General features: G+C 34.5%; 1 protein-coding gene across 2 annotated transcripts in view; it reads left to right on the forward strand.

The window, feature by feature from the left end:
* Positions 1-15,712, forward strand: part of LOC107732676 (run domain Beclin-1-interacting and cysteine-rich domain-containing protein-like) — a 35,635-nt gene that overhangs the window by 3,915 nt on the left and 16,008 nt on the right. Inside the window, exons 2-12 of one of the 2 annotated variants that reach the window (XM_016544084.1) lie at positions 417-570; positions 2,213-2,296; positions 2,387-2,546; positions 2,638-2,744; positions 6,767-6,941; positions 7,149-7,529; positions 9,727-9,822; positions 11,123-11,238; positions 11,316-11,514; positions 11,920-12,024; positions 13,908-13,982. In XM_016544084.1, the coding sequence (XP_016399570.1) occupies positions 417-570; positions 2,213-2,296; positions 2,387-2,546; positions 2,638-2,744; positions 6,767-6,941; positions 7,149-7,529; positions 9,727-9,822; positions 11,123-11,238; positions 11,316-11,514; positions 11,920-12,024; positions 13,908-13,982 (1,652 nt within the window). The remainder of the gene's footprint in view (positions 1-416; positions 571-2,212; positions 2,297-2,386; positions 2,547-2,637; positions 2,745-6,766; positions 6,942-7,148; positions 7,530-9,726; positions 9,823-11,122; positions 11,239-11,315; positions 11,515-11,919; positions 12,025-13,907; positions 13,983-15,712) is intronic. The other variant, XM_016544085.1, reaches the window with a different exon arrangement.

Consider the following 15,712-nt stretch of genomic DNA (forward strand, 5'->3'; position numbering starts at 1 on the left):
ATATATTTTATTACACATACACACACACACACACACTCACAAACACGTATGCAACCATTTCTTGAGGAATGAACTGGTTTAATTTTATTTATTTTTTAATAATTTTAAGCAATTTCATGCATGTACTAAAAGACAATTCAAAAGACTTTTCATCTATCCTCAAATTCTTCTGAGACTATGGGAATTCTTCCCTAAATATATATATTTAAATAAACATATGAGACAAAGTCAATTCTTAAATGAAACATGAAGCTTTGCGAGCGCAAACTCTGAGCAATGCATCTTACTCTATATATAATATAATTATATAATTAAGTATAATTAAGCACACTTCTTTTTCACAAGGGTTGAAGCGCGCTCGCACACTGTGTATTATAAATGTAATTGTAAAAGCAGTTGACATGTGTCTTCTTCAGATGGGAACACTGGAAGCTTCTGTCTAATCTGAAGACGACTGTTGAAGGGCTGCTGTCCACCAACAACCCTAACGTGTGGTCCCGCTATGGGGGTCTTCAGCGCCTGCATAAGGACATGAACAACATCCTGGGCCACGGCCTCAAGCACGAGCAGGTGTGGAGGAACATGAGCGTTTTTCTTCAAAGTACCTAGAATATCCTGTGGTGACGGCAGGAATATGTTTAAAACAGCAGCCTGAGTTACCAGGAACTATTAGACACAAGTAAGCTCTGTGGCTAGTCAGACCAGGAAGAGTGTTTTTAAGTTTCGTTACTACTTTGTTTTACTTTCTGAACCTAACTGGAGATAAGAAATAATGGCCTCTGTGGCCTTTCCAACAAAGAAAATATTGTGTTAGTTTATAGATTAACGTCATGAAACCTACATCGGGATTATTATACACTGCTGGCCAAAAGTTTCTGGCCGGTAAGATTTTCTTAAAACGTTTTTGACAAAAGTCTCTTCTGCTCACCAAGCCTGCATTTATTGGATCAGGAAAGCACTAAAACTGTAATATTGTGAAATATTGTTACAATTTATAATAACAAGTTTTACATTTGTTAGTTATATTGTAAAATATATTTTATTCCTGTGATGCAAAGCTGAATTTTCAGCATCATTGCTTACTTCAGTGTCACATGGCGGACACATTTTAAAATATGTAAAAACAGAAAATAGTTAATAGTTGTAGTAATTTTTCACAATATTACTGTATTTTTACTGCATTTTTGACCAAATAAATTCAGCCTGGGTGAGCAGAAATTGTGTTAGTTTATAGATTAACATCATGAAACCTACATCGGGATTATTATACACTGCTGGCCAAAAGTTTCTGGCCGGTAAGATTTTCTTAAAATTTTTTGACAAAAGTCTCTTCTGCTCAACAAGCCTGCATTTATTGGATGAGGAAAGCACTAAAACTGTAATATTGTGAAATATTGTTACAATTTATAATAACAAGTTTTACATTTGTTAGTTATATTGTAAAATATATTTTATTCCTGTGATGCAAAGCTGAATTTTCAGCATCATTGCTTACTTCAGTGTCACATGGCGGACACATTTTAAAATATGTAAAAACAGAAAATAGTTAATAGTTGTAGTAATTTTTCACAATATTACTGTATTTTTACTGCATTTTTGACCAAATAAATTCAGCCTGGGTGAGCAGAAGAGACCTTTTTCAAAACCTGGCAGTGTTTCTTTGAAAATCTCTAGTTTTTATATATTTAAAGTCAGCATTAAATATAAATTCATATCTATTTGCTAAATGCACTTTATTAGTTTTATTGTGAATTGAGCATGTCATTTTTTAATTACCTTGTCATGACTCAATCTTCTGTTACCTCAATTTAATTGTTCCATTTAATTGTTTTTATGCAGTGTTTTATTTGTTATTTTTTTACAAATAAAATACAATAAAATACCCTTTTTTATTTTTACTTGACCTATAGATAAAACGTTGTCAGTCAGATGCCAATCAGATTACAAACAACTGCTGCTTCATTTTACTTTAAATTGAAATTTTGCTATAATAATTTTATTTAAAATTTTAGATTTCTAGTTTTAGACATTTTTGTTGTTGTTTAAATGTAACACTTGTTTTATTTAAAAATGTTAATTTATTTTAATTTAATTTTTTTCTCTTTTGTTGTTAATAACAATGTTGTCAAGCACAGAAGTGACCAAACACATTTTTAATGTGTGAATCATTGCGCTGTGGTACAGGATCTAATTTGGTTATTTTGTTCTGCAGATTTACTATAAACAAAAAGACTACTGGTGTTTCGTGTGGTGTGTGCGGTATCTCTGTCCTCATCTCGCCCGTCACGTAGAGCAGGTATTTGTCAATGCAGTGAATATTTCCCACGTGAAGCTTGTTTTGACCTCGTCAGTGAGATCTTTGAGTCCTTGTTCTCTCCCGTTGCAGTTCAGTCAGCTGGAGCCGGTGTTGAGCAGTGGCGTTCAGTGCTTCGGCGAGGGTTATAAAGCCGAGCGTTGGCTTCTACACAGCCTCCAAGGTCACATCTTATCTGCCCAGCTCAAACCGCTGCTGCAGCATAAGACAAACACACAGAAATATTACAATGGTAACTCAACATCCTCCAAACCTTTAGCATCTTCACTTACGTATGCATCTTTCCTGTGTGTGGTAATGTTGTTGGCTGTCCTCTTCTGTAGACGGGGCCTTCCTGTTGAGTGAACCACACGTGTCTGCCATGTTCCAGTGTCTGGAGGCCGTAGAGCAGAATAACCCTCGGCTGCTGGCTCTCATAGACACCGGCAGGGTGAGAAACTTGCCGTCCTGGTAGAGGAAGTCTGTAGTTGATTCATATTAGTAAGGTTTTTTTTTCCACATTGTGATTCCAGAGGATGTGATTAAGCATAACAAAGAACATAAATGTTTTTCCTGGTCTTTGTTGAATCCGAACAGTGATGGAAACTCGCCAGACCTAAAGTGATAGTTCACCCAAAAATGAAAATCCTGTCATCATTTACTCACCCTCAAGTTGTTCCCGACCTGTATGAGTTTCTTTCTCATACGGAACATAAAAGAAGATATTTTGATGAATTGGGGTAACCAGACAGTTTATTGGGTGAACTGTCCCTTTAAGTCACAAATCAATATTAACTCAGTTTGTAAACAATTGACTTGAGACTTTGTTTTAGCAGTGTTGATATCATTAATTAAAAGTAGGATTGTCAATCGATTAACATTTTTTATCTGATTAATTACGCAATGTTGCGATTAATCGTAATTTAGTTGCTCATCAATTTTGGCTGAGAAATCGCTCCCCAAAAGATAATTTAAAGTCATTATTATCTTAAATGAGAAAAGCATGAAATGGATATTACGAAAAAAGCTATTAAAAACACTTTCTGTTAATTGAAATAAAGCTAAAGTAAAATGTAAGTATTAGATGAAAAACTGAACGAAAGTTTGAAATGTTGCCTTGGCAACTAACTTAATTACTAAAGTTATGATAAAGTTATAACACTTAAGTACTAAAATTACTAACTGAAATAAAACTGAAGTAGAAGTAAAAAAAAACTAACAAAAACAACAAAAGCTATTTTAATATTAATAATAATAAATAAGCATATCAAAAAATAAACGCTAATTTAAAATCTTAATTAGAACTATAAAAAGTATATAAATAATACTAAAATAACACTGGATTTTTGCTGTGGAAGCACAATTTTAATACCATTACTGTCAAATTTTGCTTTGAAATATTATTTAAACTTACCATTGAAAAGCACGGATGGCCGCCGAGTGGATCGGCTGAGGGGTGTGTGAAATCGACAAAAAATTATATCCCAATATTTATTCCCATTATATCCCAGTTTTGCTGAGTGTGTTTTTGTGCTGGTACCTTTGCCTGGTTTAGGCCTGTCATGGATAAATAAATATGACACTTAAACTGCCAGTAGGTGGCAGCGAGTCCCCGTCTGAATGAGTGATTCATTGAATCATTCATTCAAATGACTATTTCAAAACGACTGATTCATTTAGAAACGAAGTAAGTGATTTATGAATAGATCATTGGATCATTGACTCATTTGATTTGTTCAAAAACATATTTATTCAGGAATTAAACACGGCATTGTTGTGCTGAGATGCACAAATGTTCTTCTCCGGCTTTGTTTGGAACTATTTTCATTGGCCAAACTGACATTTTCATTGGCCAAACTGACAGTTTTCATTGGCCAAACTGACATTACAAATTTACCAAAAAAAACAACCAAACAAACAGGGCTAGATTTTTCTTTCATTACTTTATTTGAATTATAAAAGCGTTCTAACTGCATTCCACTAGGCTTCATCACGCAGTGAATGCTTTTGGACTGTCAAGATGTGTTTTTGTTCGTTTTTGCGAGTTGATTGACATACGTGACGATGTCAGCTCGCATATCGTTAAAACAACATTACATTATTATCGCAGACGATAAATATCACAAACCCCTCGATCGGCTTGCCTTAAAAGGACATGCAACCTGTTAGTGCTATGCTAAGCTAGTAGGCTAAGCTGTTAGCTTGCTAACCGAAGCCTAACCAAACAACGTACGTAAAGAAAAATGTTTAATGTGATCGTTTTTAACTTCTGTGATATTATGTTATATATCATTTAAAAGACTTTTTTGTCCAAACACTCCAAGCATTGACGCACCTGACATGTGCAGCAGTGGCCCTGCAGTGTAAAATAAAACTGCTTTGGCAATCTAAAAGAGGTTTTGAGTATCCTTCACTGGTAGGAATTCATTTGTTTGGGTTTATGGAGGCCAAAGTCCATAGAAAGCTTTTGTAATAAGCTGAGAAGGGTTTAATAAAGGGAGGTCCTCTGAAGTCTTTATACCAGAAAACAGTTCCCTTCATAAACCTGTCCTGTGAAATGTGTATTTGTAGGATAATGACAGTCAGTGTTTGTGTTTGTCCATGATCTCACACACTTGGTTGTTATCTCACTGAATGTCTGACACAAATTCCTCTTTTCACAGAGCTTTCATTGATCTATCCAATAAACATCTTTCCTATCAGATGAGACCATTGACGCAAGATCAATATATGCGATAAAGAAATAAGTAGTTTTGAAAAAGAAAACCCCCTTAGACTTAGGAATAAAAACATGTTCTATTGCATTTTATGATTATGAATTATTCTAAATGATTATGTAAATGTAGGTTAGTTAAACTGTTGACATGTTTAAAGCTAGCTAGCTGAGTAACATCCAGTTTTTAAGGGGTCAAGGTTTGGCTGGTTAGCATAGTCCTTTTAGCTTTTGCTGGTAGATAACATAACTACACCATCTTACTTCAATTTAACATGGTTAAACTGCAGACATCTTTATAGTTAGTTAGCTAACTAAAATACATTTTTAAGCAGTCATGGTTTAGTTAGCATAGCCCTATTAGCCTCTTCTGGTAGATACCGATACTACATCAGCTTACTTCAATTTAACTTGGTTAAACTATCAAAATGCTTATAGCTAACTAAATAACATCCAGCTTTCCAAGGGCTCATGATTAGACTGGTTAGCGTAGCCCATTTAGCCTCTGCTGGTAGATACCATTGTTAACATAGTTTATAGCTAGCTAGTTAACTAATTAGCTAAATAACTTCCAGTTTTTCAAGGGGCCATGGTTTGGCTGGTTAGCATAGCCCTTTTAACCTCTGCTGGTAGGTACTATAACTACACTATACCATCTCACTACAATTTAAGTTAAACTGTCAACATGTCTAGCCTGCTAGGTAACTACATCCAGTTTTTCAGAAGGTCATAGTTTGGCTGGTTAGCATAGCTTATTTAGCCCCTGGTGGTAAATACCATAACTATACTATCTTCAATTTAAGTTAACTGTCAACATGTGTCTAGCTAACTAGCTAACGAATAATATATATAATTATTATTACAATTATTATATTATTGTTGCTTTTGTTAAAATAATCACAAGATGGTCTCGAGATGAATATTCAGATTTTCCCCCCAGTAGTCTCTTTTAAGCGACACGGGATTCTATTTTAGAAATGGTTTTTATTTTCTGCGACATCGCAGCAGGAACAACATACAAAATATAAAAGTGATAATATCAGGTAATGATTATGTGCTTTATTCAATGTTAAAAGTGTCTAATGGGAGTTTGAATATTATTTTGCGTGATCTTTATAGCCATAGTAAAAGCAACAATAAATATTTTAACTCAGATCTTGAAAAGAAATTAAAGCAAACTTGTACGTTAAAACTGTGAACTCACTGCGAACCAACACGTGTATTCCATAACAAAGATATCAGTCACTCACTCAAAACTGTTCAGTGCAAATCATTTGAACTTTGTGTCAGTACATTATAAATAGAACGAGTCAGCAGTTTACTGTCAGGGATGTATCGTGTCGCGCCGCATCCAAGACAGCATCACTGATTATAATGGGTTCTATTGTATTTTGTCGCTTTCTGATACTGCGTTTCAATTTTCATGACACATTATTTGAAATTAGCACGGGCCAAACATTTTTCTCTCACGGGCCGCCTATTGAGGAACCCTGGCTTATTTAGCCCCTGCTGGTAGATAACATAACTACGCCATTTTCAATACAAGTTACTTAAAATGTCAACATGTTTATAGCTAGCTAGCTAGTTAAATAACATCCAGTTTTTCAAAAGGTCATGATTTGGTTGGTTAGCATAGTCCTTTTAGCCTCTTTTGGTAGGTATTATAACTACACCATCTTACTTCATTGTTATCCTTCACTGTAACCATGCATTTCTACATGCAGATATGTAAATTTCTTTTGTCTCTTTTGTCTTTAAAGCTTTCGCATGTGAAAGAGTCTCCATTTGGTTTGCTGAAGAGTCAGAGTTTATGTTTGCTTCCCGGGGCCACAGGAAGTTGGAGGCCTGCGGACAATTCAGAGTCTCGTCGGCTCACCACGTCCCAGAGCTGCCTTACAGAGCTTCCCAACACCCCACTCTCCAAGAGCAGCTCAGGTCAGCAGGTTTCAGAGAACAACAGGCCGCTCTGTGGCTCCATTACCACACTAAATGCTTGCCTTGTTTACACACAAAATGTCACAGAAAACAGTATGTTATTTGACGAGAAAACTAGGGATGGAAGGTGGGCAGTTAGCAATGCTTGCAGTAAAGAAATGTGACCGTTCCTTAGTATCACAGTGCATCTCTTTGTTTGTCTTCAAGATGTCAATCCATCCAGCAGTACTCAGGGAGCTCCATGGGTTTGCGGTAGAGGAAACCAGGACGCAGGAATCCCCCAGATCTCCTTCACTGAGCCCGCCTCACCAGCTCCGCCCGAGATCCGGGATTGTGTGGAAGCGGATGTGGATGACGGCCCGGAGTACCTGGCTATCGGTAATCTGGGGAAGCACAAACGGCGCGACTCGTCCAGCTCCACTCAGAGCAGTGAACACATGGGGACTCAGGGCGACGCCCACACTCCTTCGGCTCCGCCCCCGCCACGCCGCTGCTCCTTCTCAGAGGCTCAGAGAACCACAGGGCGGAGCTTGAGGGGCCACATCCGGTCTCTGTCCGACACGGGCATCTCGCAGAAGCAGAAAAATGGTGCGTAGGTTTACGTACTTTTAAGTTGTAAAGAATATCTGCAGTGACATTTTTGCAAAGTATGTATTGATTTGGAGAAGAGGGGGGCCTTGGAGTAAAAAAGGTTGAGAACCACTGGCTTAGACAAATGTTTCACATGCTTAGAATGCTAACCTAACATAAGTATATAAACCATAAATGTTTAAGAATCACTTAGGCTACCTCTGGGCGATTCATGAACAGGTAGATCTTAAACCGCACGCTCACGCCAGAAAACTCCTAATTGGCCAAAATGCTTCGTTTGACTTTTCGGAGATCATCTACTCTTCCCTGTGTATTACCTCTCACCTGCTTTCTGTACGATCTGAATTTCTGCGTAATGAATTTTAGAATATTGAATTTGATGTTCCGAATTTCCTCTTTATCTTGAAAACTTGAAGCTGTATTTTTAAAAACGGGATATTTGTAGTCTTAAGAGTTCAGAACAAATAATTCGCTGTTTGAAAATACATGTCTGTAAAACTCTGCCATAAAAATATTCAGTTGTTTTAAATTTCAAATGTTTAATATTCAAGTTCAAAAAAATCTAATTCAGAACTATGTTAAATGCCACATAATATTAGGTTTGTTAAATGACACTTGTCAATAATTCAAATTTACACAATAAAATTCAATTAGTTTTGTCATATTATAAGCTCCATACGCACCTCGGTTGGATTGTTTTGAAGGCTTTTTCCTTTTTTTTTTTTTGCTATTGAACAATAAAAACGTCAATCATAATCCACCCGACTTAAAAGAGCTTGAGCATTTAAAGTGAAAACGTACTAAAATTTTTATATTTTATGTAAAATAAATATTAAAGAAAATATTTTGGAATCTAAAAATGTTGTAAAATCAAAGCCACATGTCTAAAGATATGTTCCAAATTTGAAGTTGACATTACAAAAATTGAGGTTCCTATGACATTTTATTTAGGTGCTATAGCAAAAAGTTGACAATAAACTCAAATTTTTCTTATTTTTTGATGCATTTTCCTGTCAGAAATTTATGCAATTCTTTCACAACAAAATATTTTTTGTTAAGATTAGAAAAAGTTTTGATTATAAAATGTAGTAAATTTTGTAATATGACACTTGACACTGCCCACTAGGGGGAGGAGCCTGCTGAAAGGTTTAAAGGGCCATTATCATGGTAACGCAAAGTCCGATTTCAAAATGGTTTCCACAAGATTAATTGAGTGTTCAAGCTGTCAAATTATATATAGTTTAAAATAGATCCTATTTACTTTCTTAATATTTAAAAAAAAAATGGCAATATTAAATTAAAATGTAAAAATGTACAAAAATCTTTAGCAGTTTTAAAAAAATATAACCTTTGTTCCACATTTGTTCATGAATCATTTAGTTTATAATTGATAAAATCAAGTCCTGCTCTACTTTTTAAATTTTTTATGTGTTTCACCTAAAAATACATCAGATTATGAAAGTCCAATTGGCTGTGTTCGCTCACTTTAAATGATCTATAATGTTAACACGCTTGATTTTAATGAAAAAATATGGCATTCCCATACACATCTGCAATAAAAAATGTAAAAACAGATCTCCACACCTTGCTTCTAGCTGTTGTACCTCTTGTGCTCTTTGGTCTTGCTGTGGATCAGGGTGATAATTTCTCTGCTTCAACTCTATTCTTTCTCTTTTTCTTCTCTGTATGGAAAGGAGGGAATCACAGGAAAATCACCATTATTATCGAGGACCCCGTCGCAGGTTTGCGGTGCCGTGGTGCTGCATCTTGTCCACCCCTCCGTTTCTGTTACCCATGCATGATTCGCTGTTGCCGCTTTTTATTTTGTTTCTATTTTTTCTTCAGCTGTTGGCATCGTTTGTCAAGCTGTTGCACAACATTCATATCCTGTGCCATTCCATTTGTTCTTATTTCTATTTAGTGAAATTTTACACCGTTGTGCCTGGAAAGTTTTTAATATTTAATTTTCCTTTTAGTCTTTTTTGTTTTTTGGCCATTGTGTTATCAGTTATAAACATTCAAACACTACATGTTGTGTAGATATACATGTAGAGTTTCCTTTGTGTAGATCTAAATTTTCATCAGTGTTTATCATGGATCAGATCCTGCACCAGGAAGACGCATTTGTTATCTTCCTTATCCTAATGTCATGTATTTGTGCATAATTCGTATCATATTTTTCTGTATTTCCCAGAGTCTGTTGCAGCTACACCAATTTCAAAGAGCTGTGGTCCTTTCTCACCCCAGAGCAGCGACAGCAGCACCAACAGTTCCCTTTATATGGAATCTAGTGAGTGATGCTTTCTATCTATTAATTTATTCAAAAATACATAAAAAATGTAATTCATGCTTACAATTACCTAAATACACTTCTTTTCTGAAGAGCATGTTTTTATTTAAAATTTTGTTTGATATTTTTTGTGAGCATACAGTAAAAATTTTAGGGTGGTACAAATGTTCTGATGTTGTGACGAAGGAATATAGTAAAACAGTCAAAAATGTATTAACACTTTTGTTTTATTTATTTAATATTTTCTTTAAATAAAATACATTTAACACAACTGCTTTAGTGCTTGTTAATATTTGAAAACATTTTGGCCATCAAAGTCATGTGGTACAAACAACATGCTGAAACATTTGACCATTTTAATGACGGCAAGATTAGTTCATGTTGTAAAATGTCATGTGGTACAACTGTACTGATATTGTAATGAAGAAAGAATGAAATAAATAACGAAATGAATAAAGTAGTTTGACATGAAATTTTTTATATAAAAATTATTTGGCCACAACTGTTTTACTGCTTATTTAAAAATGTTTGTCCAATTAATCAAAGTCATGTGGTGCAACAAAATTCATGTGGTACAACATGCTGAAATATGCAGGAAAAAACGGTTTCTTAAAATATCAAATAATTTGACCTTTATATGATGGCAAGATTAGTTCAGGTTATAAAATGTCATGTGGTACAACTGTCTTGATATCATAATGAATAATGAAAAAAAGTTGTTATTCTTTATAAAAATATTTTATCACCACTCCTTCACTGCTTATTAATTTTTAAAAACTTCTGTCCATCTAATCAAAGTCATGTGGTTCGACCAAAAAAGTCACACAGTACAACCAACATATTGAAATATGCAGAAAAAAACAAGTCTCTTAAAATATCAGATAATGACCTTTTTATGATGGCAAAATCAGTTCTAGTTGTAATATGTCATGTGGTGCGACTCCCAAAAAGCTGATATTTCTTAATTAGTAATTTTGGATAGGTGTAAAACCAACAACAACAAAAAACAAATGAACAGAAATTATTAAGACTCGTTACACTCACATATATTTGAGGCGTAAGGAAAATTCGTACTTTTCACTCGATGGTTACACCACATGACATTTTTAAAGTAATTTAACTGAAACATTTCTTAAAAATGGTGTAAAAGTTTTCCAAAACCATACAAAACAAACATGAATACAAAGTGCACATTTATACATTTCTAACTAGATTTAGTTTTCTTCATCATGGACACTTGCATATCTCATCGAATTATATTAAAATAATCATAATCTTAAACGTGCCTTCATGCTTACAGACGGCACCCAGTACAACAGTGTCCCAGACGGATTGTTCCGCAGACCGTCCGAGGGACAGAGTCTGATCAGCTACCTCTCCGAGCAGGACTTCGGCAGCTGTGCTGATCTAGAAAAGGCAAGCACAAACTCCTCACTGCGCTCTGCGTCTCATATATGGTGTTCATAACTCACATTCATATCCCATCACTGCAGGAAAACGCCCACTTCAGCATCTCGGAGTCTCTGATCGCGGCCATCGAGCTGATGAAGTGTAACATGCGCAGGCCGGTGGAGGAGGCGGAGGAAGAGGGCGACAGCGACTCGGAAATCCAGCAGCTCAAACAGAAAATCCGTCTGCGCAGACTGCAGATACACCGCACGCGGATGAAGCCACCGGCCTCCACTAATAACCGTAAGACTGAGGCATTTGCAATCAAGAGGGAAATTAAATGTAAACGGGATGTGTGATTAATCGCGATTAATCGCATACAAAATAAAAGTTTTTGTTTGCATAATATATGTGTGTGTTCTGTGTACATTTATTATGTATATATAAATACACACACACAGTATATATTTTGAAAATATTTACATGTCTATATTTATATTCATATAATTTATATTATAAATAAATATATTTAATATATAAACAACATATTTTTCTGAAATATATACATGCATGAGTGTGTATTTATATATACATAATAAATATACACAGCACACACATATATTATGTAAACAAAAACTTTTATTTTGGATGCGATTAATCACGATTAATCATTTGACAGCACTAATATTTATTGCTTTTTTTCCACAGAAGCCCCATCTGTGGATAGTGGCGGCTCACGGAGGAGCTCCCAGGATTCCTTTCACCCCTCTGACTCCGGCTCGGATAGAGATGTGGAGGATATCGAGCTCAAAGGTAGGAGCTCCAGACAGGAAGTCTGACCTCATTCCCGCTTGTGATCATATAATCATCCTCACGATTGCCCTCATTACCCATAATGCCATGTGATGAGAAATGTGTTGGCATCCCAGTCACATGACTAATTTCTAACTAATTATGCTTATTTTTGATCCCTAATTTGTAACTTTGAATCAAGTTTTTTTTTCTTGATTTGTTTGTGTGTTTTAGCAGGAAAGAGCAGAATAGTCATTGCAGGTGTTGTTATTCTTAATACATTAGGCTTCAATACGCAAATCAATGTGAAATCAAAATTAACACTTTACATTAACACACGTTTACATACAAAAACCTTTAAAATGTGGGAGTAGATGGTGTTTTAGGAAGTGAGATGTTCACTCTAATTCTGGGCGGATAAAGTTTTGTTTATGTGGTTAAAAATCTTGTTGCACTTGGAAATGTCATATTACTGTATTGAAAAGAACACTTTTAACCTTTATAATGTGACATTTCAAAGAATTATTGAAATATTTAGCTAGAAATAATTTTTTGTATTAGTATTGTGGGACTTATGGGTAATACGAGGCCTCTTGGCCCATTATGGCATCTGTCTCATAGAATTTTAACGAGCTCTCCAGCAGCGGTAGTTTTTGTCTTACCGCTGTTAGGGATGACTTTAATGTGCTCCAGACTCTACTGTTAGAGAAGAGACAGCCTCTCTACTTGAGTTTAATAAACTCGGCTTTACCGAGTCCTCACGTCCATATGCAGCACCATCACTGAGCCTCTTTCTAAGGTTACGACATGTTTTCCTCTTGCTGTCAAAAACTCTCGGATGCAATTCCAAGTGATATCCAGGAATATTCTGCATCAGCACATAATGCAGGACCTATAATTTACACTATATATATATAGTGTATATATATATATATATATATATATATTAGATATAGATATATAGATATAAATATATAGATATATATGTGTGTGTGTGTGTGTGTTGCTAAATTTTAATAAAACATAAAAGAGTCAGATTGTGCAACCAAAAAAGTCATTTGGTACAACCAACATGCTGAAACACACATAAAGACAGTCCCTTAAAATGTTAAATAATTTGGCTTTTTTATGATACCAAGATTAGTCCTGGTTGTAAAATGTCATGTGGTGCAACTGTCCTGATATAATGAATAAAGAATGAAATGTAAAAAAAAATAAAAATAAATCATGACATATTTCAAAGAAATATTTGGCTAGAAATAATGTATTTTGATTCAATCACCTTTTAATAAAACATAATAAAACATTTATTTTTTATTTTTAATAAAACATTTTAATGCAAATATTATAGTCTAAAATAGTCTCAATATTTATGTACCTGCTATAAAATATTTGTTAATATCTGTGCACAATATAGGAACATATTAATAAAGATCTACATTTTTTTATTTTTTTACGTATTTTTACAACATAAAATGTAACACAGATTTTACAGAAATGATTTGGACTTAATAAATCTATCACTATTTTAGTGTATGAGGTATATATTTATAACATTTGTAATATATAAACTACCCTTATAAAGTTTGGGGTCAGTAGGTTTTTTAAATATAAAAATGAATACTTATGCGATGATACATTAAATTCTTTACAAGACAGTAAATACATTTATAATGTTACAGGCTTCTGAACTTTTTATTCATCAAAGAAGAAACCAGTTGTTAAATATTAAATTAAATATCATTTTTGATTAATGTGCAGTTTCTGCATTGATGAATGGTGACCAGGACATTTATTAAGAAAGTAGATGTTGCCCGTTTAGATTTCCTGTTGTCTTTATAAACTGTTCGACACCAGAAACAGGCGTCTGGTTGAGGATACAGTCTCTGGTCTCTGTCTCTCAGATGGCAGTGATGGTCAGTCCCTGCTGGCGGTGTCTCAGAACGGCCTGTCCCTGTCACTCGCGTCCCTCTTCTCAGGTACCAGAGACAGATAAAGAGAAAGGGAAGCCGTGTGTATGGTCTCACAGCCTTTGCTGCTTGATAGATATGATGGTGGGATCAGAGGAGTCAGGTGTTTAAGACTCTACTGTAGCAGTAGTTGGATCTTGTTGCACTTGGAAATGTCATATTACTGTATTGAAAAGAACACTTTTAACCTTTATAATGTGACATTTCAAAGAATTATTGAAATATTTAGCTAGAAATAATTTTTTGTATTAGTATTGTGGGACTTATGGGTAATATTATAAACTGTCGACACCAGAAACAGGCGTCTGGTTGAGGATACAGTCTCTGGTCTCTGTCTCTCAGATGGCAGTGATGGTCAGTCCCTGCTGGCGGTGTCTCAGAACGGCCTGTCCCTGTCACTCGCGTCCCTCTTCTCAGGTACCAGAGACAGATAAAGAGAAAGGGAAGCCGTGTGTATGGTCTCACAGCCTTTGCTGCTTGATAGATATGATGGTGGGATCAGAGGAGTCAGGTGTTTAAGACTCTACTGTAGCAGTAGTTGGTGGCTGTTCCTGCTTTTTCCTCTGCTTTGCTTGTTCCCCTCTCACATGTGTCCATCCCATGTGTCAATATGCATGTCATATAAGCCTCTTGTTTGATGTTATGTTATATGTGCTAATAAACCTGCAACCTTTAGCACAGCTTTCCTGCATTATGATGGGTGTGTCTCAAAAATGATACAATATTATTATGTAAGAATGGCTTCAATCACGTGTCCTAATCTCTTAGGAGTTTAAAGTTTTCTTATCTTAATGCTTCAATTCATAACCAGTGCCATGAATCACAATCTCTTTCTCAATCTCTTTGTTTATCAACTTATGTAATATTAGGACACAGGGCATTTGCGAAATAAAAACTAAACGTTTTCGCTTAGTTTTACCAGACATTTTGCCAGACACACTTCAGTAATAAAAAAAATATTTTAATAATTAACATTTGCCTATAAAATGTAACATTTAAGTATGTTTAAAATTGTTTATAAATTATTATACTACATATAATTATTCTATATAAAAATATGTGTAATATGTTTAAATATTTGTGTGATTTTTAAAATGTAACTTAAGTCTAATATTTATAAATACATCTAAGTTAAGAAGTAAAGAAATAACTAAGTTATAGTACTATAACTACAAATAATTAGAACTAAATAAAATTAATAGTATAAATTTGGAATCTAGTTTATATACTGTGTGTGTGTGTATATATATATATATATATATATGTATACACACACACACACACACTGTATATAAACTAGATTCCAAATTTATATTATTAATTTTAAATTAATAATAATAATTAATTTTGAAATGTATTGTATTGTATTTTCATACATTAACAAAATATGTCACAATATTTAAAGGGTTACTCCACCCCAAAATGAAAATTCTGTCATTAATTACTCACCCTCATGTCGTCCCAAACCCGTAAGTCCTTCGATCATCTTCGGAACACAAGTTAAGATATTTTTGATGAATTATGAGAGCTCTCTGACCCTCCATAGACAGCAGTTGTGTATTTCTTATGTTTTAAATAGGGCTGTCAAGTGATTGATTGTTTTTTTTAAAAATCTAATTAATTACATAATGTGCTAATTAATCAAAATAACCTCAAATTAATAAGATTAATTAATTAACATGCACATCATGTGCCGATTAATTAAAGATAAAGTTGTTATTAAAGATAATAGTTATTTT

The sequence above is a fragment of the Sinocyclocheilus rhinocerous genome, unplaced genomic scaffold, assembly GCF_001515625.1.
Source record: "Sinocyclocheilus rhinocerous isolate Xijiao unplaced genomic scaffold, SAMN03320098_v1.1 scaffold579, whole genome shotgun sequence".
Lineage (NCBI taxonomy): Eukaryota > Metazoa > Chordata > Actinopteri > Cypriniformes > Cyprinidae > Sinocyclocheilus > Sinocyclocheilus rhinocerous.